The 14,204-nt window shown below is 43.2% G+C and overlaps 2 protein-coding genes across 2 annotated transcripts in view; both read right to left on the bottom strand.

The window, feature by feature from the left end:
- Positions 1-14,204, bottom strand: part of LOC120314466 (homeobox protein Hox-C9) — a 138,080-nt gene that overhangs the window by 92,602 nt on the left and 31,274 nt on the right. The window lies entirely within an intron of this gene.
- Positions 3,109-8,011, bottom strand: HOXC8 (homeobox C8). Its single transcript, XM_039357595.1, has 2 exons — positions 6,615-8,011; positions 3,109-4,967 (listed from the first exon to the last, which is right to left on the bottom strand). Exons 1-2 carry the CDS (start codon positions 7,048-7,050, stop codon positions 4,672-4,674), a joined length of 732 nt encoding a protein of 243 aa, XP_039213529.1. The 5' UTR covers positions 7,051-8,011; the 3' UTR covers positions 3,109-4,671.

Genomic DNA, 14,204 nt, shown 5'->3' with positions numbered 1-14,204 from the left:
CACACCCCTTAGAAATAAACACATATTGTCTAACAATGTTTATAAACGATAAACATTTCTGTCCCCCTCCCCAATGTAATGGCTTTTCCTTGCAATTTCGATAATTTAGCTTCTACCCCTTTGATAGATAAGTCTCATTTGGGACATTCCTTCGAATCAAGCCACTTCAAGAATGTAGGCTTAAATATGATGGATAAAGAGCAGATTGCCTCGCCCTGCTCTTCTTTTTCTTTCTTTTTCTGCCCTCGCTTTTTCAGATTCCTTCTTTTTGGAATTAAATTAAATTAACTTTCCTCTCCTTGCAGGAATAGATGGATAAGATAGTTGGGTGCTTTCCTCTTCCCCCATTTAAAAAAAATTGCAAAGGAAGAGAAATAAATAAATGGGGATAGATGGAAGATAGATAGATAGATATAGATATACAGATATATTGATATAGATATACATATATATTGATATAGAGATATAGAGATATAGCGATAGAGATAGAGAGAGAGAGAGAGAGAGAGAGAGAGAGAGAGGGAAAGATAGAGAGAGAGAGGGAGAGAGGGAGGGATAGGGATAGGAAGGCTGTGCATTCTAAGGACTTCCTTAAACTTTGGAGAAAAAGATGGAAGAAAATAAAAAGAGCGGTAGCTCTTAAAAATTTTTTCAGGGGTTATTTTTTTTTTTTAGGTGCCAGTTAATGAAAGGGATCAGATGCTCCAAGAGTGGCTTTGAAAGGTGTAGGTTTGTATTTTGTTCATTCCTTGGGGGGGGGGATAAGGAGGAGGGAGGTGATAGCCGAGGAGATGAATACATTCTGCACACACACACACACACACACACACACACACACACACACACGTACAAAACGTCTCCCTCCCCTCCCCTCTCTACTTCACACACGCTTAGACAGAGGGGCATCAAGTTTAGCGGAAGGCCAGGGCTCTCCTAGTTTTGAGGAGTAATAAATCGGCTTACCTTTCTACTCTGCGGCCTGCTAAAGTCTACCGAGGCAGGCAAAGCTTTATGGTCGACCCCCTTGCAAAGACCAGGCGGATGGGTGGGTGGACGCTAGGGTGTCCTCTCAAGGATATGCCCTTTAACGATAGGGCAGGCGCCTGTGCTCTAGCCGGGCAAGACCTTCAGGTTGTGAATTCGGATTAGAGCCGCTGAGACTAAAGTCTGCCCTTTGGGATGTGAGGAGTGGGATGGGACCTTAAGACGGGCCAGGGTTTTCTCCCCCCACTTTCCAATCCTCAAAATATGGAAAAGGCTCAGCAGAGTCACCCCTGGGCCAGGTTCATGAGAGCCTGCATTAGTCTCAAGAAGGAGGGGTGTTCCTAGTCTGTTTGGGAGTTGCCTTTGCCTCTGCAGGCAACCTGTGCCCTACTTCTATGACATTGTGCAGGTTCCCAAATTCCTGAGAGTACCTAAGCACCTACTTTTGGGGTACCAATGAATATGGGAGTGCAGTAACCTTGGATCCCTGATCTCCAACCACAGAGGCAAGCACAGGTCTGGACTGATCACAGACCCAATGCAAATACAATCCTAAAGCAGGGATCTATGGATGTAATTGTGCAAAATAAATGTGCTGCTGATCACAGGGCCTTCTTTCCCATCTGACCCTACCTCCCTGAGGCCCTCCTTCTGTGCCCAAAGTTGCTCAGGCACATAGGAGCAGACCCCTGCACATTCCCTCCCTCTGTACATTTAAGTGTTCTACACATTTAAGCCTCTACACATTTAAGGTTGGAAGATAAAGGACTTCTCCCAACCGGGGCCCCTGGCCTGTATCTTTTCCAGCTTCTGCACACTAAGCCAAGATGCATCTTAGGAATCTTGTGGTTAACACTTATCTGGAGTATCACTGTAAACAAACTGTCCCCTTTCATACCAAATACTGAGTTAGGATAGAGTCCATTTCTCAGCAGAGGAGACATAGGAATATCCTACAGAAGCGGAATGTCTTTCTTGTGCATGTGCACGCACACATAGCTACCAATATGTGGGGGGAGGGGCAATAGAAGGAGGAGAGAAGAGCTCAGAGGAGACACATAGATGTGTTTGTGTGAGAGAGAGAGGGGGAGAGAAAGAGAGAGACAGCTTAAGTGTAGGTATGCATGCATGTTGTGGACAAACAGATCACACACAGAGAACTCATATATGCTTAATACTTTAAATGCATTTTGTTAAGTAAAGTGTGTGCAATACGCACACACATATATTATTCCTTCAGCTGGCTGCTACTGGCTTATAAATAAGTACACTACACCACAAACTACTTTGTAGCTCCTCTGTTAAAATCTTATTCTACTTGTTTTATTTTCTGGATGAGGAGCCCAGAAAGGCCAGCTCCCTCCCCCTTATTTTCATCTTTGCTTAAGAATAAGAATACAAATAAAAATAAGATTACCCAAAGCAGAAAACTATGCAAGGGCCCTTCAATAATGAGATTTTCCAATGGAAAATATCTTTACTGAAAGAATTGATTCCAAAGGAATGGGTAAGAAGATCCTAATAAAGGCCATACATTTATAACAAAGAAATGGAATGGTATTGTAAAAACAATAATAGGGAGGGAGGGGGGCCAAGCACAGAGCTAAGTTTAGTTTGGGCAGGGGGCGTTGTCCCTCAGTCCTTTGGAGAAGGAGGAGGAGGAGGTGACAATCCCTGGATCCACGTGTAGATTCAAGATTTGTTTGTGTTAACCTGGAGCACAACCTTAAAGCATATTTTCTGGAAGATAAACTCCATTGTAACCTCTCCAGTAAAATGCAATCTAAGAAAACTTCTCCCATGACATTTAATTCCATCAGTGAAATACTGGTCAGCCTATTAGGGGATGCACACATAGGCTCCCCAACACTCCCTTGGGCTGATTCAGATGGGGCCCATATAGTACACAGAGTGTGTGTTCCCACATTTCGCAGCTTCATCTTAATCCGGATGCAGACATTTAAATCCCATACCAGCTTTCTTTCAATCAAAAGCTGGATCTTGGTTTTAGGCTGTTAGTAATTTGAAGGCACCACTTGCCCACCAGTAAATTTTAGCAGGTGAGTTTATAGAGGTTTATAGAATTGCCCAGCTATTAAAAAGCTTGATCTAGTTATTCCTCCTTAAATTTTATTGTTTATTTACGTAATATCTCACGTATACAATACAAATCCACGGGCAGCCAGAATTGCATTTCTAGCTGAAATTGCTACATTCAGAGTTTTGAACATGTAGAAGACTATGGTTGACATAAAACAGATGACATTTCTGTGTGGGTGTACTTCGAGCATCTTGCATTTACAGATAAGTCAAGACAAATAGATAACTATACATTCAGTGCAATTAAGTCCTAACTACATTATAAGCACAATAAAATAATACAATACTGTGCGTTCTTAACTAGGCAGTTTCAGTTGTTGGGAAATTTTTTTTTTCCAAAACAAAAAAAACAAAAACAAAACCGTAAGCAGCAACATACGACAACAAAACCGCGTTTACAAATACTTTCAAAGCATGATTCCTTCTATAGGTAGTGATAAGATACATTACAATGGTTTTGATCTTATTAATTATTATTAATATTATTATTATTTTCTGCTACTTAGTAGCTTGCATTAGGGCAATACACAACTCTTCTTAAACCGATTATGATGCTGTGGTTTTTGCAGTTCTTTTATTATGTTATTTTACTATGTATAAGCCCCCATCTTGCTGCTAATAGAAGATTATTGCAGGTTTTCCCATTTAGGTAGTATATGAAGAATGCTCACACAAGTGATCTAGCAAATAACCCCATCGCCCCAGAATCCTTAATCTAGCTCCCGCTTCTTCACGGGTATCCTAAGTATATTTATTCCTGGATCAGAGTAGAACTTTTTTTTTCCATATCAGGGTGTTTAGGGATACACCCCTATCCTGCAAATCGGAGGGGGGGGCCTGTAGGTAAGTTCTCTCTTAAGTTCATAGAGCTTAAGTTCAATAAGCACGAAATGTTTGTCTTCAGGAATCTGCCAAGCCTCCACGGTTCCTAAAGAGGCAACACCAACATCAAAATAATAACAATTGTCCTTTAGGTGGTCCTGGCTGACAGCTAAAAGTGAAATTGTAAATGTACCTTAGCATGGAGCAGTAGATGAGTAGATAAGCTTGTTGTTGATGTTGCTTTCCTTTAAAATTAAGATAAACCTAAGTGATTAACCTGCTCTCTGTGCCCCCCCCCCAGCCCCTTTCAGAGCATTAGAGCTGGGGAGGGCGGCCCAGGCATTCCAAAGAAGTATAGAGGATGCATATATTTTTGTTCTTAGAATAGGAAAAATTGCATGGAGTTGGGGTTGAGGATGATGCTGGTGCTACTGGAGGGGGGGGGGTGAAGGCAAAGTAACTGGTACTCAAAGAGCTAACTCGGGTTTTCAATGTGGTTGCGATCAATCCAGTTCTATATTTACTTTGTTGGAAGAAAAATTTCGAGTGAATAATAAAATAAAGAAATATCTGCTGCTATTGGGGGGGGGGAGAGAGAGCAGGGAAAGTACTATGACAATAAAAAAAGGGAGGGCTACAACTGTTTGACAGGTAGTTACTGTTGTGTGTGTGAGTCTCTCTGTTCTATACTCTATAAAAGCGAATGACAGGGTCGTAAACATCTCGATTGATCATCCGCCATAAAATGAGGACTTCAAGGAGACATCAGTCCTTCTTGCTTTCTTCTTTTTCCTCTTCTTCTTTTTCCTCTTCCTCGTTGGTTTCCTCCTCCGTCTTCTCCTCATCCCTTGCTCCTGGCAGCTTGTCCTTGTTGTTTTCTTTCTTCCATTTCATCCTCCGGTTCTGGAACCAGATCTTGACTTGTCTCTCTGTCAGTCCGAGGGCGTGAGAGACCTCAATGCGCCTCTTCCGTGTCAAATAGGGGTTGAAGAGGAATTCCTTCTCTAGCTCCAAGGTCTGATATCGGCTGTAAGTCTGCCTGCCACTGCGCCTTCCGGGAGCTGTGTGACACCAATAATAATAATAATAATAATAATAATAATAATAATAATAATAATGGTAGTAGTAGTAGTAATAGTAACAACAAACAAAAACAATATGAATAAGGACAATAAATATAATGTATTAGACTCTTCCTTCCCTTCCTTTCCCTTCTTTTTTATTTTTCTTTCTGTTTTTTTCCTCTCCTACGGGAAGCTCCTTCTTTCCTTTTTCCTTCCTCCCTCCCTCCCTTCCTTCCTTCCTTCCCCCACCCCTTCTCTGCAAACTCTTACTGTCCTGTTCACATTTCTACCTGCACACAACCAACCCTGGCTTCAAATAAAGCCAACCTCCTAGCCAGAGTCTTCGGGCAACCTTTGCTTCTCTCACTCCCCTCCACCCTCAAATGGGGTGAACCAGGACTTTTCTGACTTTCTAGTACACCATGCAGCCTCTTCCTTTCTCCATCTTTGCTGATGGAAACCCTCAGGATAGGCGTTCGCTCCCGGCTTCCTTTTTGTTTCCCTGCTTCTGCTTGTGTGTGGGAGTGTCTTCCCAATACATCCATATGCATGGCTGTGGCAACTGAGGCGTTGAAAATGCAATCCAACGATTATAGATTACAGACAAAATACTCAGCTCTATCTGTATTGGCTCTCCATAATCTATGGTATCAAATGCCACACATGTTAGGATGTATTTGCCCCATTCTTCTAAGTGCCCCAGTAGAGATTTGCTTAGAAGTCAAAACCCTCCATCACAACAATAACTTTTGGTCTTTTATTCTCTCCCCCCCACACACACACATGTTTGATCTGGGCCCCGTTCTAGTCATCTTAATCTTAACACAACAACTGGGTTTAAAACATTTTGACGGAAACTGTCCTTTAATTTCCTTCTTTAAAACAATCCAGACTCCATGTGTTTTAAATTAAAAGGCCTTCTAAATAATACTCTATGAAGGCGAAACTTGCCCTAGGTAAGTATTCTGCCATGCTGGTCTGTGTAGCATCTGGGTGTAGTTTTTATATCTAACAATGTATAGAAGAATTATAATTATTAGTAGAGATTCCTCTAAAAAAAAAATTCCTCCACGAATGGAATGTTAAATTGGACCAGGCTGCCCTTCAAAGGTTTTAACTTTTAATTGCAATCCCCACATCTTCTCAAGCAGTATCCCTTTTTGGTAAAGCTCACCTTTTAGCCCAAGGCGTCAAGCGGTTAAGCAAAGCTAGATGACATTTTAGAAAAAGCAGCGTATATATGAACATGCTAATAACCTCGTGGGAGCTGTTTCTTACTGCTCTCCTCCCGGCAAGCCATAAAAAGAAAGTTTTACTTTATTGTGATTTAAACCCAGAAATCACCTTCCTGGCTTTTCAAAGACAACTGCAGCCCTTCTACTTTTTTTTTTTTTTAACGAGAAAACAACACACACACCCCTCCCCGCCATTGCCCAAACAGGAAGAAAAAAAAAACAGGATTATAACCGACCCCTCTGTTCCTCTATCTGCCTTTCCCTGCCGCTTCAAAATACAGATTACATTGCCCCCTTCCTTCCTTCCTTCCTTTCCCTCTCGCTCTGCTGAAATAGGGAAGGAAAAACAAAACAAAACCACGATAAGAAGGAAGGAAAGGAGAGAGAGAGAGAGAGAAAAGATCCTAACCGTGCGGTCTCATCCATGGGAACATGAGACTGGGAGAAGAATTTTGATTTAAATGCCCTTGTCCCTCGCTAGAGTTACTGTTGGAGGAGGATTTACAGTCAGGATATTGAACCACGGCCGTCTCTTGCTGGGCACCATAAAGCGACTGTCTTGGTAGGGCTTCGTATCCATAGAATTTAGACGCCTCTCCGTGGCACGCCAGAGCGCAGGGATTTTGCTGGTATCCAGAGTTAGAGATACTGGAGGTTCCGTGGTGGAAGAACTCCTGGACGTGGTGTGAAGGGTGTTGAAAGCTGGGAGCCGTGGTGCCCGGTCCGTACACGAGGGCATGGCTTCTGCTCACACTTTGTGGAAATCTGCAGTCGTAGTAAGTTGGTTCCAGGGACTCGCCGCCTTTGTACTTGGAGAAAAGAGGATTTACAAAGTAGGAGCTCATGATAGCTCTCGCATGAAAGGAAAGAAGGAAGTCAACCCCCCCCTTTTTTGTTGTTGGTAAAAAAATAATAAAAAAGGTCTTTAATTCTACGAGATCAGTGCTAAGGACTCTCGTTCTCCCCTCTCCCTGGACTACGCAAAGTCCTGGTTTAGTGGCTGCTGGTGTGTTGTTTTTTTTTTTTTTAATGCGCTCTCTCTCTCTCTCTCTCTCTCAAAGACGTTTCATAGTGCCTGAGTGGGTATGGCTGCTTATGGCTAACGCTCTTGACTTCTCTTATATCCGTCGATAGGTAGAGCTCTCTCTCTCAGTTTCCCTTACTTGTTCCCTTCCCCTTAACACCACAGGCAAATTCCTCAAACTCCCGGTGGTGAGGCTCTCACACGCGATCTGGATTCATCAATCCAACCCGCCGAGGCAGGCTAGGAAGAAATTGACAAGGGGAAATCGCGGGGGTTCGTGACGAGGTGACGGGGTGGCGAAGGAAGCAGCCCTTCGGATGAAGGAAAGGGGGGGGGGGCGAGGAATCAGACACCCTCATATCGAATGAATGGAATAGGGTTATGAAAGGTGCGCAGTAATACCCTGAGGTGCTCGCTCGCTCACTCGCTGGCTCTCTCCCTCGCTCCCCCCTCCCTATGCTAAGAGCCTCTTCACTGATCTGAGCAAATACATGCGCGGAGAGGTCAATTTAGGTTACTTCAACAGGTAATAGGTAGAAAAACGCCAATCCGGGTCGTTTTTTTTTTGCTTGGGAGAGTGCTTAGCAGAAGAGAAATCCCAGATAACCTCAGACAGGCCATAGGAGCTGGTTAAGCAAGCCCACCCCACCCCTTTCAAAACATGGGATTGTCCCTCCCTAAGGGAGGCGGTGAGTCAGAATTCAGGAGAAGGGGCCACAGTTCCCATTTTAGAGGAGTAACCACCACCAAGTGGATGGAGGCAGTGTTGGTGGGTTCGCCCCCCTTTTGTTGCCTACAAGTTTGATCCCCAAAACAAAAATGTTGGGGATAGTTTATAAGCATTTATTGGACGGGGGGGGGGGGAGGACTGGATTCCCTTCTGAAGAGATCCTCAAGACAACCCTTGGAGAATATGGAGTCAATCTGGTTTGAGTAATGGAAAGAGGATACATACATACATACATATATACATACATATTCTTAATTCTTTGTTAGCAATCCAAATTTTATATATATATATAAAAACACACACACACACACACACACACATTTGTAAAAGGGTACTCCTGGGGACAGAGAAGGAACTTCTGTAACAGAGACCATGGCTTAGTAACAGGCCACAACTTATCCCTCTCTATTATCTAATGTTGGGGAATGGTTCACATATGCACACGTGATATGTTTCCAATGTGTAGTCTTGCAAACCTCTCCCACACCACATTTCCACCCCCTCCATACTTTTTCCACTCCATAGTGACCATTGGCTGAAAGCCTTCAGTTGGGAGATTTCCTTTCATTTTTTTTTTAATGGCTGCGTTAAAGAGCTCAGGCCATTAAACAGAAGCATAAAAATTAGCAACCTTCTCTCTTTCTAAAGTTTACAAATTAATATTTCCTGTGCTTTTTAAAAGATTTTTTTTAAAAAAAAAATTAATCAAAGCCACTGGAATAAATTAACTGTCCTCCAGGCCCTTTCATTAAACCCACCAGAGCAATTTTTCTTCTATCCCTCCACCCTCAAAATCTTCACAGTGTTTCTCTTTTTCTCCTTCTCTTCCCCCAGAAAATGGCAACTAAGTAAATTTCAGTGGGAGGGGAGAGGAAATCCAAACTGCTAGGCAGTGTGCAAAAAAGCAAAGCTATGCTGGGCTATGGCTGCAATAAAGATTGAGTTGGATTTGAAAGAGCAAAGCACTACAGTCCATCTATGAACAAATTCACCCCTCACATTTTATTTTATTTTGGTGAACCAAAGAGCATTGGTTCCTAAATCCTTTGAAATCAGTGGAACAACTATCGCATAATCTGTTCTTGGGTTGTACTTTTTCTCAACACACATACAGAGGAGAGAGAGAGAGAGACAGACACAAAATGAGAAACCAAGAGCCAGCTATTCTTCAATGCAACAGAATGATGGTCTGAATGGCGCAAGAAATGGGGGTGAAGTGGATCCCCTCACTTTTCCCTCCCACAAAACACACCAAGACTTAGTTTAATTTTTCTTCTTTCTATTTTTGTTTAATAATAAATAATATCGTTGCAATGATAAAAGACATCTACACTTATTTCTACACTGGAGGCAAGAAGAACGTAACAGATCTTAAATCAGAGAATCCTGAAACCAAGCTCAGCAACTATTAAACAGCATAACAATTTTGGGGGTTTTGACTTGTCTTAACTGGCAGATTAAGGCTCAGAGTCATCAACAGGATAGTTTACCAGAACTGGAAAGCAATACATATATGAATTTAAATTTTTGGGCATGATTATCTTATTATGTAGTACAATATATTGAGTGTTGTGGTATGTATATGTATGTGTGTGTGTGTGTGTGTGTGTGTATTGTATATATATTGTATATATATTGTATATATAATGCGTAGATAATGTATGTACTTATGTATTATTATTAGAAACTTCTGTGATGATAGAAAGTTGGTCATATATATTTCACTCAGTCATACAAACATTTGATTTTTTTTAAGGATTTATCTTCATAAACAAGGAAAAGGGAGAAGGGGGGGTACAGCACAATGTGCTTGTCACACTAGGAAACAGAGCTATAGGAGAGAGAATGCATAGAAAAGACAGAGAAGTAGGTGAAACGTTTAATAAAATTCAACCTATGCATTATTTTATTGTAAAGGCAGCATCATTTTGTGGGTTGTTGTTTTTTCACGCTCATACAGGACGCCACGTTTATTTTTTGCTGGGTGCTTAAAGTGTCCATAAATGTTGGTGAAATACACCATATAAATTATGCAACTAAAAATGCCATATGCACTCATTATAGCTAACTGGTTTCTGCGATGCGTAGGTTCGGGGTATAAAATGTAACTGCTCGCCTTCCTTATTACATAGATCCGTATTTTGCCTTCGTATAAATAAAGGTAAAGCATATTTTGTGCAAAAAGCGTGTGTGTCTACTAGCCAAGGAAGTATAAAAGAGGATCTCTCTCTCCCCCCCCCCCCATTGCATAGTTCATAACGCCTTAAGGCTACGGCGCCTTTTAACCCAGCAGTACGCCATCAAACCCGGGCTTGTGCTTCCAACCTAACTTTGACGTTGTTTTGCAAGTCATCGCTGACAAGACGCACATTCAGCCCCCGGTTCTGGAGCTCGGGCTTTTTCTGAAATCGTCCTGACAGGCCTCGAGGTAAGCGGCCGCTTTGTAAATAAAGCGGGGCGTCTAAGATTGAGCAACAGCGCCATCTCGCGCCGGTTTGTCTCCAAGGCAGGCGCCTTGCGGAACTGGGCCAACGGTGCGGGCTGGGAAGAAGAGCCCCTTTCCGGGGCGGGGGGGGGAGGGGGGATCAAAAATAGAGAAAGATCTCCCAGCACCACCTTCTTTTTACTCCACCCACCTCTCCCTTCCCCCGCCTCTCTCCCCCCCTCCGCCTTCCCAGTCCGTGCATACTGTTACGTCCCAAAGGAAACAAAAGCCATGCAAAAAATCCCCCTTTTTTCCCCCCTAAAAAAGGAAAGAATTAGAACATCTGGCGTTACTCAATCAACAACAGATTCTGAAGGCTTGGACAAAAATTAGGTTTTAATGATTGGAGGCGCACACATACACAGGGGCGCACCCTTCGCTCAGGTTGCTTCTGCTCCCCCCCCTCCTCTTTTCTCCCCTGCCCCCAGCTAAGCCCCGGTTCTCAGAACAATAACCCTGACGCGCTGGCTCGCGCGAGGACACACACTCACACCCTTACACCACTGTCCCTCACCTCTCCTGTCAACCTCACCCCTTCCCGCCATCCCCCCCACCGGTTCACAATCTTTTTCTTTCTTTCTTTTTTTTTTTACAAACAGGGCTTCCTCCTCTAACCAAGCGCTGGAAGAGGGGTGTGGGGGGGGAACAGAAGGTGGGCGAGGGGGAGGGGGCGAAATGCGCGTCTGTTGTTCGTTGCCGGTAGACAAAACATTCCAATAATCCGGTTTCAAAGGGAAGAGCACCCCACCTTATTAAAACCATAAAACGATTAAGGCCAGACGTCTAGCCGGTTCCGTGGTCCTGTTTTGTTCCATTCTATTCACCGCGGAGACAATCAAAGTTGTAAAGCTGGCATTTTTGGGCTGCGGAAATGTACCTCTGGGCTGCTTTCAAAGCTGCTGTATCCTGTCTTTTTTGTACTGACTACAAAAGGGTTCTGTTTAGGGTTTTGTTTTTGTTTTTAAGGGCAAGATGAGAGGCCCACTCCTTCCTTCCTTCTTTCCTTCCTTCCTTCCCCCCTTTCTTTCTTCCTCCTTCCTTCCTCTTCCTTTCTTCCTTCCTTCCTACCTTCCCCTTCTCCTTCCTTCTCTCCCTCCCTTCCCTTCTTTTTCTCCTCTCTCCCTCTCTAATACTTATACATATCCGCACCTACCCACACCCCCATATAGCATCTACTCGAACAACATCACCGCTGAGAAACTGGGAAGCGTGATTTTTAATTTAGAAACAAAAGAAAGCAAAACGAATCTGCTGAGGGGAGAAGTAGGATTCACCAACGAAAGCAAGGTTGCTTGCAAAATCAATCCTGTTGGGTGAAGATGCTTTGAAGATACAGTCCTGATATGCATATTTGAGTAAGTTATTCCTAGTTACTTCTGGAAAACACACACACACAGAGAGAGAGAGAGAGAGAGAGATCCACACATACACGCCTGCCATTAAATTATATCTATGAAAAGAGATGCCCTGAATTTTATGTAGAAGACTTGTACAGAAACTGACACTATATTCCTCCATAAAACAAAGCAAGCTAGAAAGAAATGGAGAAAGAAAGAGGGAGGGAGGGAGGGAGGAGGAGGAGGAGAGAGAACAACAGTCTTATGGAAACAAAGGAAGCATAACTTACATTCTTTTCTTCTCCATTACCTCCAATGGGAGCTCAGCCCTGCTGAGGACTATTGGGTAGGGGGGGGGGAGGAGGGGTTGGGGGAAAGAGAAAGGTGAAAGAGGCTGCATCTTTAGTCATCTTGAAAATGAGGTCTGGTGGAAGGGGAAGCATAGGGAAGGCTCAAAGTTAATAAAAGAGACACAGGCTGGGCACTAGTCTATCAGAGAGAAGGTGAGAAAAACAAGGAAGGAAGGAAGGAAGGAAGGAAGGGAGGGAGGGAGGGAGGGAGGGAGGGAGGGAGGGAGGAAAAGAGGGAGGCAAAAGGAAGGAGGAAGGAAGGAAGGACAGATGGAGGGAAGGAAGGATTTTAAAGATGGATATTCTTTTTTGTTTTATCTTTTCAAATTCACATTGGATACAGGGTTGAAACTACTAAATTGCCTCCGCCAGCGTTCCTATTATAGCAGACAAAAGGAAAACGGGGGAGGGGGTGTTATACATATTTATTTATTGCCCTTTAGACGGAACTTTTCAATCCTCCCTGCCCTTCCGCATTGCTGGGTGCTCGGACCCTCTTGAAAAACACTACAGAAAGCTAAGCTTGGCTGTTACATTTTTGCTGGAACCGATAGTCCCACCTCCCCGGTCTTATGCCACCTAGATAAACACATCAGACTGCAAACTTATTTTCCTAAATGAAAAGGCAGGACAAAAGCACGAAATTATAATAGTTTGGAGAACATCAGCGGGCCAAAAGCTTCCAGATATTTGTTTTTTTTTTTAAAAAAAACACCCATATTTATTTGTTGTTGGTTTCTAGGGAAGCTTGGCTCTTGCAAGCCGCGGTCTGTTTATCATTAGAAAAATGGGAAGATATTTGACTTCCTTCTTTCCAGAAAAGCAACGCTTTTTTAGGACAAGTTGTGATGAAGCATCTCACGGATGTCTTCTCCGACCCCCCCCCCCGTTTCTTTTCTTTTCTTTTTTTTTTTAAAAAAATCCTTTGACTTTCATTTAACCGGCCCTGGCAACAGGAGACCTGCCTTTGTAAGGAAGATTTTTAAATCAACTATGAAAAATTAGCAACCCTGGCCTTCCACCACCCCAGAAGCCCCCTGCTCGAGCTGCCACATTTCCCGCCGGGCCCCGTGTCCTTTAACTCATTCCTAAACAGGGCGACCTTCGGGGTTTTTACACTCCCAGTTTCTCTTTCTTCCCTGCCCCGAGAAAGCGGTTTTAAAAGAGGCCAAGGGGGAAGGGGAGGGGAGCCTCCCGATCCGAATTCCACTCCCTCAGGCTTTATAACATTTTAAGCTTTTTATTATTATTTAGATGATGCTCTCTCGCTATTCAGCCCTAACGCTGCCATTAGGAACACACCATCCGCCCCCTCCTCTTCCCCCCCCCCCTTCCCTGTGGTGGTGGTGGTGGTGGTGGTGGTGGTGGTGGTACATTACGAACCTAATTCGTAATTGCTTGGGCCCCCAAGCGAGGCACTAACAAGTTTTTGGCACTTCGCTGATAATCCCAAAGCGTTCTAATAGAATTGTCTCCGGACGATCACAAAAGTCAAAGAGAACTTTATCTGAGAGCCAAACCTGACTGAAGCTCGTATTTAATCTCGTACACATTCTTTGATTGCCCAGGGTCATAAATTAGTACAATTAATTACCCCAAATTAAAATGCAGAGCACCCTCCCTCCCTCCCTCCCTCCCTCTCTCTCTCTTTTTTTTTTACGAGCAGAATATTAGGCTGATATTGGTATATTGAGAGAAAGGGAGAGGAGCTAGGAGACCCAGAAAAAATAATAATAATAAAAAAAGGTAAACACTGGGAGCCGAAGATCTGTTCATTTCCTACAAATTTCCCCGAGAGAAGATATTCTGCTCTTCTAAATATTTTCCGAAGGAAACCAGCGGTAATTAAATGGACATCTTTTTCCCAGAATTGTATCCTTAAGAATCACAAACAGCATCTCCTGGCTCTTTCCTTCCTTTACAACTTATTGTGGGGGTGGGGGAGGTATTATTCCTCCATAGGAGTTTACACTTTTTTTTTAAAAAAAAGACACCTTGATTACCGATGGGTTTTTTTTTCCTCCTTTTTTTTGGGTGAAGTTAGGTATATATTTACAGAAAGCTGTTCTACTA

This window comes from Crotalus tigris, unplaced genomic scaffold (genome assembly GCF_016545835.1).
Source record: "Crotalus tigris isolate CLP2741 ecotype Arizona unplaced genomic scaffold, ASM1654583v1 scf7180000018931.1341448, whole genome shotgun sequence".
Lineage (NCBI taxonomy): Eukaryota > Metazoa > Chordata > Lepidosauria > Squamata > Viperidae > Crotalus > Crotalus tigris.
This window is presented reverse-complemented; position numbering and strand designations above follow the sequence as displayed.

Bases quoted from the DNA above. Each gene is read 5' to 3' on its own strand.
- HOXC8 (XM_039357595.1), bottom strand. From the start codon at position 7,050: ATGAGCTCCTACTTTGTAAATCCTCTTTTCTCCAAGTACAAAGGCGGC. The intron at 4,968-6,614 runs GTTAGGATCTTT...GGTGTCACACAG, and splicing joins CCCATGGATGAGACCGCACG to CTCCCGGAAGGCGCAGTGGC.